This window comes from Lampris incognitus, chromosome 7, assembly GCF_029633865.1.
Source record: "Lampris incognitus isolate fLamInc1 chromosome 7, fLamInc1.hap2, whole genome shotgun sequence".
In the NCBI taxonomy this organism is placed as follows: domain Eukaryota; kingdom Metazoa; phylum Chordata; class Actinopteri; order Lampriformes; family Lampridae; genus Lampris; species Lampris incognitus.
Window position 1 is genome coordinate 18,182,399 of NC_079217.1, and position 16,655 is coordinate 18,199,053.

The following is a 16,655-nucleotide window of genomic DNA, read 5'->3' on the forward strand; positions in this document are numbered from 1 at the left end:
GTTGGACTACCCCGTGACTCGAATCCAGATCCCACTTGCTGTGAGGCGACCGCGCTAACAACTGCGCCATCGTGTCGCCCATATTATATATTGTAGTATAATGCACATTTTTTACACATTTCTTATTTTTCTATATATATATTGTTAGGAATTACAGTATAACGCACACTTACATATTTCTTATTTTTCTATTTTTCTTATAAATTCACTTATGCTTATATTTTTTTTTCTTCTAGAATATGATCAGCTGTAACTTGATCCAATTTCCCCTCAGGATCAATAAAGTATTTCTGATTTTGATTATTTTGATAGTTTTTCTTAGCCCTGCAAAACCTGGAATAGTCACTGAGTTTGAAATGGATGTTCTTCAAAATGTCTTTCCAGGCAGTCATGCCAGGGTGCAGATAGATCTAATTACCTTTGAAATAACACATCTTGTCTATGGAGAGAACACTGGCATTTACTGAAACTTTGTTTTTCAAAATTATAATACACATTTTGTGTTATGCATTGATATTTCATCCATTTTTGGTATTTATAGTTTTTTTTACTAAATGCCTAGATTAAAAAAAAAAGTGCATAACAGGTTCTGTTCAATTGTCTTGTTTCCTTTACAGGGTGAAAAAAGTTTTTTAAAGCACTTATTCAATCTCCCAAAACCGGCCCAAAAGCAACAGCTTTCCCATTCTGCAAAATATGGTTTATTTTTAACTATATATCACCCTCTCCCAAAAAAACAAAAAACAAAACAAATACTTTGCTGTTTTGGAAGAAAATGTGATGAATCTTGCCTCTGACGTGAATGAGCTCTGCATGAGCCAGCAGGTATTATTTTGCATGCATCTCACATAGGTGTACCTGCAGACAACTTTGATAGTCTTTAGTGTGAAAATAAACAATTCAAGGTTGTGTGTGTGTATATATATATATATATACTATATATATATATATATATATATATATATATATAAGCAGCTTTATTCAAACCAACACGTTACATGTTATTTGATTTTCAAATAAATATCTAGCATATTGCACATCATATTTTGACAAGACAAAGTCCAGCTCAGCCCAACAAGCTCCATGGTAAAAGTGTAATTTGTTAGCTTCATTGAAGTTTAGCAGCATTATTACATAAAGGCTTGCATATCACATGGTCAAAGCCCGTCCGTTACTTCATCCACTTCAGCCTCAGGATATTTAGCTCAGATGAGATGTACAACACACGCAGCCAAGATGATGCAGTTCCCTTTGCCAAGTTTCTCCCCTTGTAGCACCGACTCCAAAAAAAAAAGCAGCCAGATGACATTGTCTGCAGAGAGCAAAAGACAGGAAAGAAGGTGGTGATTCCTCAGGAAGCTACAAGTACTGATCTAATACTGTAACGTTAGCAGCTATTCCCGGAAAGTTGAATCACTTCAGACACAAAGTTAGTGGGAGAAACATTTCATCACTCATCCAATTTACTTTGTCAGTCTTAGCTGACTGTTGGTATCCCCAAACTTATAAACAGCACAGTTGCAGAACGACTGAAACCTACGATCTTACCCAGGTTTCATGTGCATTTTTTTTTACATTTATTAACCCGCCCCCCTTTTTTCTCCCCATTTGTATCCGGCCAATTACCCCACTCTTCTGAGCCATCCCAGTTGTTGCTCCACCCACTCTGTCGATCTGGGGAGGGCTGCAGACTACCACATGCCTCCTCCGATACATGTGGAGTTGCCAGCCACTTCTTTTCACCTGACAGTGAGGAGTTTCACCAGGGGGACGTAGTGTGTGGGAGGATCAAGCTATTCCCCAAGTTCCCCGAACAGGTGCCCCGAACGACCAGAGGATGCACTAGTGCAGCAACCAAGACACATACCCACATCTGGCTTCCCACCTGCAGATACGGCCAATTGTGTCTGTAGGGACGCATGACCAAGCCAGAGTTAACACGGGGATTCAAACCGATGATCCCCGTGTTGGTAGTCAACGGAATAGACCGCTACGCCACCCGGACGCCCAGGTTTCATGTGCAAATTACTGTGCATATTAAACTGATCGCCGGTTTCAGTTGTTATGCAACTGTGCTGGTTTCGGTCATTAACACAGTGGTCATTGTAATTGCAAGTTACCTAAGTGGAGACAACAAATAACATCAGGGTGACAATACACTGGGCAATGCGTTGGCCAATATGATAGGGCAATGTTCTTGCAACAGTTAATTTAGTGAGATGTAAGAAAATATACTACAGAGTTTATCAGGGTAACAAGAGGTTGCCATGCAATCAGTACAAATGTGTTGAGAAAACTGCTTTTCCCAACGTTGAGGTGTATTGCTATACTAGCGTATAGCATTGCTGGCCAAAACACAGTGTACTCACTCAGTGGTCATCTGCTGGCCCTGCTGATCTTGTTTGTCTTTTCCAGTTTAGCTTCAGGATCCTGAAGAAAGTATCCAACACACCTTTGTCCATGTGAGGAGTAAAGATGTTATGCAGTTAGTAACTCACACAGGGACTGTTTGGGATCGGCGTCGGCGGCAGCATCCGACAAAAATTGCCCATGCGGAAATTCATTGCAGTAGAATGATTCAGTTTCTGTTTGCATCGGAGGGCGATTTGAGCAACAGCACCACCAGTCGCTCTTTGCTCTCGGCAGCTGAGGTTCTGGATGGTCACCACCGGCCATATCCTCTTGCTCGGCTAATGCAGCAGATGCAGCCTCTACCTCTCTCCGCTGCATGTCTTCGGCTGTATACTCTGGCTTGAATAAATACGGTTGAACCAGTCAGCCAAAATACCGTAAAATGTTTCCTCATCCAGATCCTCTGCAATCATGGAGCATGCTCCCGGAGACGGAGATTAGAAATTTAAACTAAACTTGTCCATAGTTCTTCCTTGTCACCAACTACGTCACTGACACGTCAAATGACAACACTGGTGCCATATAGCAGGTTGAATATTTCTTACTACACCCATACTGATGGGTTTAGTGATAGTTTAGTGAAGTACTTTTGATATAGCAGGCAGAATGGAGATGGGTCTATAATGGTTGAAAATGACTGGGTCATCATCTTTATAAATAGTAATAATCTTGACTATTTTTAGTTCAAGAGGAACAATTCCCTTTTCCAAAGAGAGATTGAAAATGTGAGATAGAGGTTTCACTATGTACTCGTATATGGATATCGGTAGTTAACTGTCAATGTTATAACCTGAAGAAGAATATTTTGATTAAAGTCTGCCGAACCTCATCATCTGTAACTGGTAAGAAATCAAAATTATCATTGATAAGAGAGTTCATAAACTGATGAGGACTATGGTTGGTAGGAGGAATCCTGGAGGCCAGAGCCGGACCAGTTTCGGAGAAAAAGCTATTAAAATTGTTGGCAATTAATTGTGGATCAGTGATAAGACCCCTGTCAACCTTAAATTGATTAGGTAACTGCTTGTACTTTTTTAGGATAAAATTAATTGTTTCCCAAAGAAAGGTCATGTCATTTTTATGTCTAGCCAATTCTGTATTGTAGTAGTGTTTTTTAGCTCCTCTTATAAAGTGTTTTAATTTATTTCTAGAATTTTTAAATTGGGTAAGATTAAATGGAGTGGGAATGAAAAGATAATATACAATCTATGTTTAGTATTCAAGGATTTCATGATGGTTGAAGTTATCCACAGTTTGGTCAGTTTATGATGAGGTTATGGAGACACCAGTCCAAGGGGAAAGCACAGATCATAGGCCTGGGAGATAGTGATGCGCGGGTCAGGGTTTTTTAATACCCACACCCACAGAACCTGTTATGACAGCGAATCCACACCGCTCGAGCCGCTAAAATATGTGTTAATTAACAACCCGAACCTGACCCGACCCGCAAACCACCAAATATACAGACCGGCCGCTCCCTGAATGCTCCTAAAATTGCATATATTTGCATTAAAATTAGTTTTAGATCAACTGCACAAAAAAGTTATAAGATCTACCTAAAACGACCATGATGGGTGAAAATGACCGCTCACAATTTGCGCGTAATCGTGCGCGTCATGTCACTATTTATGACGTGTTTTGGTTGCATCATTTCCTTTGTGAATTTCATTGCTCTGTCCTAGAAAAAAAACTAGCGTTCTCCAGTGCAGAGTAATAGGCTAAACTTGATTTTTGATCATTGCCAACATGTCTGGGTACAGCCGCCATTTCAGACGCACCATTACTACCACCGATGCATTGCAGTATTTACAGGCGGTGGACAGTGGCCATTTTAAATTGTTTGAAAAATAGTATTAAAGTTGTTAAAATGTAAATTTTGGTGTCAGTCGTTTCTTAACAGACATACTAACATATTTAATGCATTAATATCTCAATCGGGTATATAGCTTGTTAGAATATAGACTTTAAAACCCGTGGGCGGTCAAAATGACCGCCTACAGTCGTTCTTGTAGTTTTTAAGTTCCGGTAGTTGTTTGTAATTGTTTCAATGTTTATTTTCAGTTCTTTTTTTTAACATTTCACGTTTTATATATTTATTTATTGTTACATTTGTTAGATTAGCAATATGTGTTTTCCGTTTTGTTTTTCAGGTAATATTTTCACTTTTTCAATTTTGCTATTCAAGTTCGACCATGTCTCGCTTAAGTTTAAATTGTTTAAAAATAGTATTATAGTTTTTAAAATGTTAATTTTGGTGTCAGTTGTTTCCTAACAAACATACAGTGCATTAATATCTCAACTGGGTATCTATTTTGACAGAATATAGACTATAAAAACCGGCGGTCATTTTGACTGCCCATGGTTGTTTTAGGTAGGAGTGAAATCCCGGTCGTTTAATGACGTCTCGTCATCTTCTCATCTTTGTCATGGAAAAAAGGTCCTTGACAAACATATTTAGTCATAGTTTTTGTTAACGCAATCAGACAATGTTATGGTATTTTGGTAGGGAGGAAAACTTAATAATAATAATAATAACATTTATATAGCGCTTTTCTAGACACCCAAAGCGCTTAAACATGTTAAAAAGTAGTCATCATATGTATTAGTGTCCTGCTGGCACAGATTCACTCATGCTGTGTGGTTTCTGTCATCTGCTGAAGCTTTTGTGGTTTAACCACCACTGTGTGACAACATAATTTCCTTGTTCCCTGGCCTATGTCATTGCTGGAGTGAGATCTGCTCTCTTCTTCCTTAGACTTTCAGAGAGGTCTTCATTTACAGAAATTGTAATGTTCTTGAGGTGAGCTCTCACCTTGGCAAGAATTAGTTCTTTATCTTTGTACCTTGAGAATTTCACCGCAATTTGTCTTGCTTTGCCAGAATTTTGTTCACGTGTCCAGTGCGGTAGGCTCTTTAAATTTCAATAGACTTTGGATCAATTTTCAGCTCGTTGTTCAAAAACTCTTTGACCTTCTGTTCAGTATCTGACCAAGACTCAAAGGCACTGTCCTGTATCAGACCGTCAGTTACAGTGTTTTGTCGACTCTGATTTTCTAAATAATAAATTTTGGATATGTATTTGCTTTCAGAGTTCATACACAGAGACTGTAATTGTGATTCAAATGAACCGACTGTCAGTGCAAGGTAAAAGAAAAAAGTTATGGAACACTGAAAGACAGCAACATAGGGACAGGCTTGGAAAGAGTGAAAAGAAAGGAGAGAATGTAGTGGTGGAAAAAAAGGAAAGAGAGTCAGACATTAATAATAGGAGACGAATAATATCTGAGAGGAAGGAAAAACAGGGGAGAGGAGTGGGGTGGAAGATATGAGAGATTTTACAGCTTGGGTTTGGAAATCAAATGAGCATATCGTATTCTGGCTGCGATCAGGGCTATTATAGTGCAGCACATGTATTCTTCAACCCTCTCTTCAGTGGTTGCTCTATGACACTCTATTGAAATAGCTACTGTCCTAGAGGCAACAGACATACTTATTGGTTCAGTTGAATTTGTACACATCTGTACATCACATCAGGGCTACATGCTAAAGAAGATGGGAAAAAAAAGCCCATTGCATTCAATTCATGATAACAGGACAAAATATATATAAAAACACAAGAGGGAAACACCAGGTAGCTCACTCAGTGATGGGTTTAGCATTTAGATGAAATTAGAAATCAGGTGGATATGAAAATATAAAAGACAGTAATTAAGGGATTATTTCTTGTCCTTTTAAGTACGACATTCTCCAGGATACATGCACGGATGGCAATAATGTGTGTGTGTGTGTGCACATGCACAAACACACTCAGATACACAAAAATATGCAAACAAATGTGCACACAGAGTAAAGCTGCATGCTCACACACTCACTCCCATGTGTGTGTTTGCTACCTGTGAACAAACGGGTAAAGCCACCATTAGGACGCAAATATGATACAGATGAGTGTGGCTCGTTATCTGCTCTTGGCACTAACAGTTTCAACAAGCCGAGAATGAATGTGGACACAATAAACAAAGAATAAAGAGAGGGCAGGGTAGTTTAAACACAGTCAGAAAAGAAGAGGGAGAGAATGTTACCGCACTGGTTGTGAAGGTATTTTAGAGACCGGAGGAGGTGGTCACTGACTGTCGGTGGTGGTCACTCTGACTGTTGGTGGTTCTGCGCTGGGGGAGCGCAAAGGATTATGGGGGTGGGAAACTGTTGTAATTTATGTTGTATTTTTATGTGTTCAAATTTTCTTTCCATGTTTTGGTTATTGTGGTTGGTTTTTTGTTTGGGGGTTCGACTCGGACTAAGTAGACGCCCGTTTTACTGACTGACTTAATGTAGGACCATGACTAAGACTAATGTTTCCGGAAGTGACCGGGGGGGGGGGGGGCATTGTTCAGTAGCAATTTTGGTGTGCAAATAAAAGAGCACTCCCAGGATCATGCGATGTATGGGACACGGGAGTTGCTATTAAAAAGAGATCTCTGTCTCTCGACTCCTTCTTCCATGCCAGCTTGCCACATTGGTGTCAGAAGTGGCTTTTCGTTGAAGAATGGAGAAGGTGATGCAGAGACTGAAGCGGGACACTGAGTGGACCCATTGGCACTTTGAAAACCTGGCATAGCAAAAACAAAGCCGGCCAGAGATTAAAATTTTCCAGCCCACCTTGATGGCTCCAGTGCACCGCAGCCCCACTGCCCCCAATGAAGGAGAACGCCTGTTCCCCGCTGCCACCGACCACATCCTAGTGGCCAGGAGGGCTGCTGTGCATGGGAACACCAGCCAAGATGCCCAAGTACAACGGGATGACATAGTTCAAGCCATACCTCTCACAAGTCCAACTAGTGGCATGGCACAGCAGATGGAGCAATGAAGAAGCTGCCATTCATCTGGCCCTGGCATTGGAGGGAAAGGGTTTGTAGGCGCTCCTCGACCTAGCTCCAGCAGAGCAGTGGGACCTCCAGGCCCTAACCATGGTGCTGGAGAGACGAGTCAGGCAACGACCCCTCACTGACCAGAGCAGGGAGCAGCTAACCAGCCGCCACCGCCAAGAAGGAGAGAGCCTAGGCACTTTTGCTGCAAATGTGCAGCTACACGCCCGACATGGTTACCTACTGTTCAACGCAGCCACCCAAGAGGAGCTGACCCTCCACTTTCATGTCGGGACTCATGCTGGAGTGGTTGCCCCAGCATGTCTGCCTTGACATGCCCCAATCCCACAGTGAGGCTCTCTGAGAAACTGAATGGGCTGAGGTGGTACTCTCCACGCAGTCTACCCAGCAGAAGGCCCCCACTCTCCGACCGCACATCAGGCTGGCCAACTACGATGAAAAGCCGGATGCAGAAGAGGTCAACTAAATGTGGCCTCTATCACAGCAGTCTTGGCAATGGCCTCCAATATCTAGGCGACGTCCACCCCAGCTGACTGACCGCTGTTACAAGGCTGGTCATATAGCCTGTGACTGCCCAGCGCTGGCACTAAAAGCCAGTCACCTGCCCAGCAGGAAAACAATGGCAGAGTGGCTTAGTGAGGGGACTGCTACTCCTGACGCCAAGGCTGATGCATGCTGGTTGGCCACCTAGGTCGCACTGAAGGACTGTATATGAACTGCCAACTCGACAGCTGACCCTACTGGGCCCTGCTAGACATAGGGATTATCATTTCTCTGGTGTGACCTGGAATCCTCCTGGGCACCACCAGCCCACTCTCTGTGGCATGGTCACCAACCAACATCCAGCTGATGATGGTGACAGGAGAAAAGGCTGGCATGAGAGGGAAGAAGTCATTGTGAGTCCAGGCTGGAGACCAGGAGCTGGCGCGTGGATTCTGGCTTGCCAACATGCAGGACCCATGCATCAACGGCATGGACCTGCTGACGTGCTGGGGAGCTCCTGTTAATGTGTCGGGGGCAACCATCACCCTCAGCATGAAGACTGTGGCACTCCAGTCCATCCAGGGGAAGAACATGCTAAAAGATCGAGCCAGTTGCCAAGCCGCCGCCGTTCAGCAGGCACAGAGTCCCGGTGTGGCGTTGGAGTGCCACCATTGCCAGTGTCAAAAGGAACGGGGCCAGAGGACGCCAACAGTGGTGGCTGTCCAGATTGCCACCAATGAGGAGAAGTGGTTCCCGTTCAACACACAGCAACTGAGGCAGCAGCAGAAGGCAGATGTGACCCTGGCACTGGCGAGAGGCTGGCTGGAGATGGGGCGGCACCCCGAGTGGACAGAAGTGTCAGCGCTGAGGCCCAAGGTAAAGGCCTACCAATCTCAATGGGGCAACTTTGAGCTCCACGATGGGTTGGCGTACCAGAAGTGGCAAGCTTCTGGACAAGGAAACGACCTCCTGCAGCTATTGGTGCCCCGTGTGCTCAATCTCCAGATTGTCCAGATGGTCCATGGCTTGGTGGGGCTGGGGCACAGGAACGCCAAGACCCTCCACCGTCTCAGGTGGCAGTTCTACTGGCCGGGCTGTCAACAAGACGTGGAGCGAGCTGGCCTTCATGTGAGGGGACAGGGTATGGGTGTATTGTCCCGTTCGCAAGAAGGGGATTTCCCCCAAGCTTCGCAGCCACTGGCAGGGGCCCAGCAAGGTCATGGGCTGGCTGTATGAGGTGGTGTACCAGGTGCGCATGCTCGGCCGGGAGTGCATGGTGGTGCTGCACCATGACAGACTCTCCCCATACCACCCCCTTGCTCTGCCTGTTGTTGGGGACGGGGCGACAGTAGCACCTCATGCACTCATCAGTGTGACTCTGCTCTACTTGCGCTTCCTGTGAGCCCCAGGCGGCCTGTTTGCCTGCGATGGCACCCTGGATATTTGAGTGACTATGTGCTGGTTGATGGGGTCATCAAGGACGACTGACCCCTCAGATGGGGGCTATGTAGAAACCAGAGGAGGCTGTTGCTCTGATTGTCGGCAGTTCTGTGCTGGGGAAGCACAAAGGATTATGGGGATGGGAAACTGTTGTGATTTATGTTGTATTTTTATGTGTTGAAATGTTCTTTTCATGTTTTGCTTATTGTAGTTGTGTTATTTGTTTGGGGGTTCGACTCAGACTAAGCAGATGCCCATTTTACTGACTGACTGACTGTAGGACCATGACTAAGACTTAATGTTTCCAGTAGTGACCTCGGGGGGGAAACCGTTGTTCAGTAGCCATTTTGGTGTGCAAATAAAAGAGCACTCCCGGGGTCATGCGGTGTATGGCACATGGGAGTTGCCATTAAAAAGGGATCTCTGTCTTATGAATCCTTCTTTCACGTCAGCTTGCCATAGTATAATTTTAAAAAATAGCTTTGAAAGAGAAAGCTTGTGTGGCTTTGATGCTGTCGTTCCTTCACATATCCACACAAAATCAAGTGCACAGGGTTGTGTCTTTTTAACAGTATAAGCACAAGCATTTTTGCTAAAGGGTTCGGTATATGAGTTATGAAGATCTCTACTGGATGTCACCCCCACCCTAGCCTTGCTCATTTACAGAGGGAATTGAGAATCTGCTCAACGGTATTTGAACACCCCATGGCAGAAGGAACCATCATCATATCCACCACCAAAGGAAATTACTGCGAGATAACCAGCATATTAACCAGCGTGCACTAACAAACATCAAACAGCACGCAGCTCAGGGTGGGAGAGGGAGAGAGGGAAAAATAGGAAGGCAAAGAGTTGCATGCATATGTTAACAAAGAACAGTGGACCTCCTGTCACTTAAATGATTTACTGCTGTAACTGTGTGAGAAGGGCAATATCAAGGTATAGGTAGAGCAACGTCTGGGTCAAAAAATTGCAACAGTTTTTGAATTACTTTGAACTTTGCTAATGCAGTGTCTTGTGTGATTGCCCAACTGTTATCTCAACTGTTATCTAACTGGGGAAAGCAAAAGGCATGTAAGTAGCCTACAGCCAGGCTGTAGAGGGGTAGGTATGTAACTACCCCTCTACAGCCTGTGGTTGCAGTTTAGCATCTTACCCAGGGCCAGACTCGGTCCTGGATAAGACGTTAAACTGCAACCGCAGGCTGTAGAGGGGTAGCGCCTTACCTCAGCAAGGGGCCTTTGGCTAAGGACGACGTCCCAACTGATAGATATGGTCCTCCTGCATGCCTGTATGGTACGTCCCATGGTGCCCAGTCCAGCCAACACATTGGGATAGGAGAAGGGAACTCTGATTTCAAATCCACCTGCTGCCTTGTGGGTTGATGCCTCTTTAGGCAAAGGCTAGGAGAAGGTAACTCTGAATCGATGCCTCTTTAGGCAAAGGCTAGGAGAAGGTAACTCTGAATTCAAATCCCTGGGCACAGTCTACCCAGCTGGCAGTACCTGGAAAGGGTAAACTATGGCTGCTCTGCTCAGTCAACTTGGCAGCAGTTCTGGCAAAAAGCAACAGGATTCTTGTGCGGCCGTCTCAGCTACACTGTGTCACCGAACAACAGGAAATCTTCCCAAGGGACACTATAGAGCACCAAATAGTGCTGTAATCTAGGGTGCAGTCTCACATTTGAGGCTGCTAGGGTGCAGCCTCACATGTGCCCCTGACCAAGGCAATGGGAAGAAATAACTGGTGTTGGTCCCCGGGCGCTGCACAGTGGCTGCCCACTGCTCCTAGCTACACAGCTAGTACGGGTTAAATGCAGAGAGTAAATTTCATTTGTATGTATGTACAAAATGACTAATAAAGAATATTCTATTCTAGCCTTATTGTAGTAGCCTTGGCAACATCGATAGTGAGAGAGAAAGACAGAGAGAGAGAGAGAGAGAGGGAGAGAGAGAGAGAGAGAGAGAGAGAGAGAGAGAGAGAGAGAGAGAGAGAGAGAGAGAGAGAGAGAGAGAGAGAGAGAGAGAGAGAGAGAGAGAGAGAGAGAGAGAGAGAGCGAGAGAGAGAGAGAGAGAGCAAGTGACTGTTCATGTGTCTGTGTTGGTTTGTGTGTGTTTGTAGACCTTTCACTGAGATGGTGGCTGCAGTGAACCAGGATGTGCATACAATGCACGCAGACCACACCCATCAATACAAGGCATATGGGCCCCACCTGAAAAAAAATAATGAAGATAAGATATTCATATACAAAGAGCGAAAGATAATCTGAAATTTTATCATCACACAGAATCCACAGCGCAGTAAACTTTGCAATACAGCTAAACTAATTGGCTACCCTCCATCCATGATCTTGGGTTTGTTTGTTTTTTTGGTTGTAGTAACTTGATTGTAGTCATTTGACCCTCAGCATTTCTTCTCTAACATCTTACTGTTTGTAAGCATAGTTGACACAAGAAAAAAGGTAGTAAAATACAAGTTTATGAGTAAACACTAGCCAACCTAAAAAATTTAATCCATTATTCAAAAATGACATGTGAAAAAAACTCTTCAAGACTTCCTATTCACGCCTTTTCTTATTGACTGTGCAAAATAAAGCCCACTGACAGTATAAAAAGATTGTTTAATTTAACATCTTCTACAGCAGACTGACTCCATAACGGTATAGATTCACCCCAAAAATATACTATGTGTAGGCCAAAGAGAGAGAAAAGGTATGCGTGAATGAGTCTGACCACGGCTAATCTCACAAACTACTGGTCCTATCAGCCTAAAATTTTTTGTGCACAGCTATGACTTAATGATGAAGAACCTCTTGTGGGTGTAGTGATTCAAAACCTTCGAAAAACATTTGTTCTCACTATCACTGCTCCCTCTCTTCATTCACTCTCTAACTTGCTCAACCAACACTGCTCTCTGTCGCTGCCTGATCTAATCCAGCTGTGCACATCACCTCTACCCCTAACCATAATCTTAACCTGGGCAGGGCCCCATGTGTAGCCTCACCCCACGAATGTGTAGCCATGCCCCATACTGCAGACTGCAGCGGGGTGTGAACGTTAAAAAGGAATTACTTTATCTCGGTTGCAGTCAAAACAAGAACTGTTGCATATTCTTGCCGCTGCCCGATCTGAATCAACCATAGATGTGAATCATGCATGCACAGTTTACCCATCCATCCATCCATTCATTATCCAAACCGCTTATCTTTACTCAGGGTTGCGGGGATGCTTTTTTTTAGTTTACCCAGCTTTATTATATTATGAAAATAAAGACCGGGTTAGGGTTAGACAAAAATGGTTGTATAGCAAACCTTTTCTTTTTGGAAAGTGCAAGTTAATATTGGTCGCATTCATTGTGAGGGTCTGCCAAGGATGCTGCACATCCACAGACTGACAGGCAAAAAAATTTGATGAGATTTTTTTTTTTTTTTTTGTGAGTGCTGCATATTAAAAACTTTTCCATATTTCCCATTCAATCAACCTGGGCACTGCAAAAAAGTCTTACAATGGCAGGAAAAATACTGTTTTTTCTGTCTGTGTGTGCATGTAACTGTCTGCTGCTAATCTAGCATACTACTGGGTCTGTCAGCATAATAATTTTTGTGCACATTTATAACAATATGATCAAGGAACTCTCATGGTTGCAGTGATTCAAAACCTTTGAAAAATCTGTTTTATACTTGTTATGTATGTAATTTCATTGTATTATATTTTGTGTCAGAGTAATCAAGTGTGCGACTATCTGGAAAACATATTAAGATGCAAGAAAAAATTGTACAACATAGAAAAAAGGAGTGAGGTTTGCACACTGAAATGCTCCCAATACTTATTTTATTTGGCAACGTTCTGAACTATTGGCCTGAGGAAGATGCAGATCGAAATGTTGTCGAATAAAATAAGTATTGGGAGCATTTCAGTGTGCAGACCTCACTCCTTTGTACTAAATGTTGTGTTCTCATTATACTGTATACAGTCTATAGTAACTGTGCATTGATTGTAAGGGGTAATCCAATGCTAAAGACGTGCACACTGATATCTGCTGTGATGTGAGCTATGTGACCTAAGTTGATTCAGAAAAGAAAACAGAGTGAAGCTCAAGTTCCTCATAACAACACGTCTGTGTCTCTTTTAAGGTAAAATTTGGCTAAGGTTGAAAATGTGTGTGTGTGTGTGTGTGTGTGTGTAATAAAAACATACACAACAATTGGCGATGAGGATTTGCGAGTTACATTCAGCACAGTGTTCCATTTCACGTGAGTAAAGGATGATGAAAACTTCAAGGAGTGAAAGGAGAGGGGGTGCCTTGAGAAGCATCTGCACAGACGGGAGCCGTTAATATGCTGTTGTAGCTGAACTGCTGCCAACATGGATAAAAGACCAAACAAACAACGGAATAATGGCTGGAGGAAGTAGAAAATTGGACAGTTTTGATAGCTCCACAGAAGATTGGCAACATATGTCTTGCATCACCAAGATGGCACCACGAATGGTAGCCTCGGTTCTGTGCTCCCTTGTACTTTTTCTGTTTTTGTTTATTTGTTTAGTTTCCAGCGCCCACTCACTGATCACACAGAGCAGGGAAAAACTTTTAAGCCTCCAACTGTCCACTGGACAAACTGAACAGACTTTTTGTTACTGACTTTAACTGAAGGTTTTAACGACAGTCATGCTAAGCTTTTGGCTAGTGCAGCTCTGTAAGGACTACAACGGAGATGCCAATGGGGTAAACGAGCCGATGTGCTCATTAAACAACAACAACAACTTAGTTTTGTATAGTGCCTTTCAAAGAACCCAAGGACGCTTTATACTAGATAAGAAAAAAAAAGATTAAAACAAAGACCAAAAGATTACAGACCACAGGCCTTAGGAAAAAGGTAGGTTTTAAGTAGTCTTTTAAAATTGTCCAAAGAAGCAGCATTGCAGAACTCTGCTGGAATAGAGTTCCAAAGGGTGGGGACTGCCACACTAAAAGTTCTAAAACTAATCTGCGACAGCGGGGCTTTAGAACCATGCTAACATCAATTCACCTGGTGAATGTCCACTCTGGCCAACATGATGGACGAACTCCCACTCAAACGGAAAAAAACTCAGACGTTTCCAGATCTGCCCCCCTATGCCTCACTGAAACCTGGCTTAGTGAGCATACACTGGACAGTACACTTCATCCGCCACAGTTCCAACTCCTCCAAGTGGACTGCAAAATGGAGCTATTGAAAACAGTGGAGCTGCTCTACGATGGGATGACTGAATCAGATGCTCAAAAAGGCAAGACAAGTCTTCTAATAGGTCACTGGGATGCTAAAGCAAATGAAAGCACAGATTGTGCTGGAAACAATTCCAAAATTCCACAAGGCTCACCCAGTGCCATATGTTCTTTGCCCCAAAGTCGAGAATGAGCTCCAAAGACTGGAAAAAGAGTGGATTGGTTTTAGTGGGTGATGCCCGTAATTCCAGTGGTAAAAGGGAATGGTACAGAGGGCATCTGTGGAGATTTCAAAAGGAACCATTAATCTGGCATTGAAAGCTGAACAATACCCCTTACCGCATATACACTCACTGGCCACTTTATTAGGTACACCTTGCTAGTACCGGGTTGGACCCCCTTTTGCCTTCAGAACTGCCTTAATCCTTCGTGGCATAGATTCAACAAGGTACTGTGAACATTCCTCAGAGAGTTTGGTCCATATTGACATGATAGCATCACGCAGTTGCTGCAGATTTGTCGGCTGCACATCCATGATGCGAATCTCCCGGTCCACCACATCCCAAAGGTGCTCTATTGGATTGAGATCTGGTGACTGTGGAGGCCATTTGAGTACAGTGAACTCATTGTCATGTTCAAGAAACCAGTCTGAGATGATTCGAGCTTTATGACATGGCGCGTTATCCTGCTGGAAGTAGCCATCAGAAGATGGGAACACTGTGGTCATAAAGGGATGGACATGGTCAGCAACAATACTCAGGTAGGCTGTGGCGTTGACACGATGCTCAATTGGTACTAAGGGGCCCAAAGTGTGCCAAGAAAATATCCCCCACACCATTACACCACCACCACCAGCCTGAACCGTTGATACATGGCAGGATGGATCCATGCTTTCATGTTGTTGACGCCAAATTCTGACCCTACCATCCGAATGTCGCAGCAGAAATCAAGACTCATCAGACCAGGCAACGTTTTTCCAATCTTCTATTGTCCAATTTTGGTGAGCCTGTGCGAACTGTAGCCTCAGTTTCCTGTTCTTAGCTGACAGGAGTGGCACCCGGTGTGGTCTTCTGCTGCTGTAGCCCATCTGCCTCAAGGTTCGACGTGTTGTGCGTTCAGAGATGCTCTTCTGCATACCTCGGTTGTAATGAGTGGTTATTTGAGTTACTGTTGCCTTTCTATCAGCTCGAACCAGTCTGGCCATTCTCCTCTGACCTCTGGCATCAACAAGGCATTTTCGCCCACAGAACTGCCGCTCACTGGATATTTTCTCTTTTTCGGACCATTCTCTGTAAACCCTAGAGATGGTTGTGCGTGAAAATCCCAGTAGATCAGCAGTTTCTGAAATACTCAGACCAGCCCGTCTGGCACCAACAATCATGCCACGTTCAAAGTCACTTAAATCACCTTTCTTCCCCATTCTGATGCTCGGTTTGAACTGCAGCAGATCGTCTTGACCATGTCTACATGCCTAAATGCATTGAGTTGCTGCCATGTCATTGGCTGATTAGAAATTTGCGTTAACGGGCAGTTGGACAGGTGTGCCTAATAAAGTGGCCGGTGAGTGTAGATGACATCTTTGCTGGACTGGGCCAAGGTAAGGGGTTTTCAAAAATTGATCTGTCACAGGCGTGCCTACAGATAGCGATCGATGAATCTTCCAAGAAATACCTGATGATCAACACCACGAAGCAGCTCTATCAGTACAACCGCCCGGTGTTTAACATAGCTTCAGCCCCAGTGATATGGCAGAAGGCCATGGCACAAGTCCTACAAGGCATACCGAACACACAGTGTTATCTGGACAATATTGTTATTACAGGAACAAATGACAAAGAGCAACTTGCCAACCTAGAAGTGGTCCTTAAGAGGCTAGAAGATTTTTGATTAAGAGTGAACAAAGCCAAGTGCGAGTTCTTCCAGGATTCCATCGAGTACTGTGGTCAAAAAATTGATAAAGATGGACTGCATGAATGCAAGAACAAAAGTAATGCTGTTCTAAAGGTGCCACCACCACAGACCATTTCCCAACTGCGTTCTTTCTTGGGCTTGGTAAATTATTACCGTAAATTTCTGCCCAACCTCTAAGCAGTCCTTCACCCACTGTTTGCTTCAAAGTGGGAAAAAATGGTGCTGATCCAGAGAATGTGAGAGCACCTTCAAAGAGGCGAAAGAGTCACTTCAGACAATGTGCTAACACACTACGACTCTGAGCTCCCACTCATATTATCACAG

General features: G+C 43.8%; 1 protein-coding gene across 1 annotated transcript in view; it reads right to left on the reverse strand.

The window, feature by feature from the left end:
* The window catches only part of slc36a4 (solute carrier family 36 member 4), a 346,510-nt gene that overhangs the window by 299,997 nt on the left and 29,858 nt on the right, over positions 1-16,655 (reverse strand). The window contains exon 4 of the mRNA XM_056282801.1: positions 11,342-11,430. Coding sequence (XP_056138776.1) covers positions 11,342-11,430 — 89 coding nt within the window. The remainder of the gene's footprint in view (positions 1-11,341; positions 11,431-16,655) is intronic.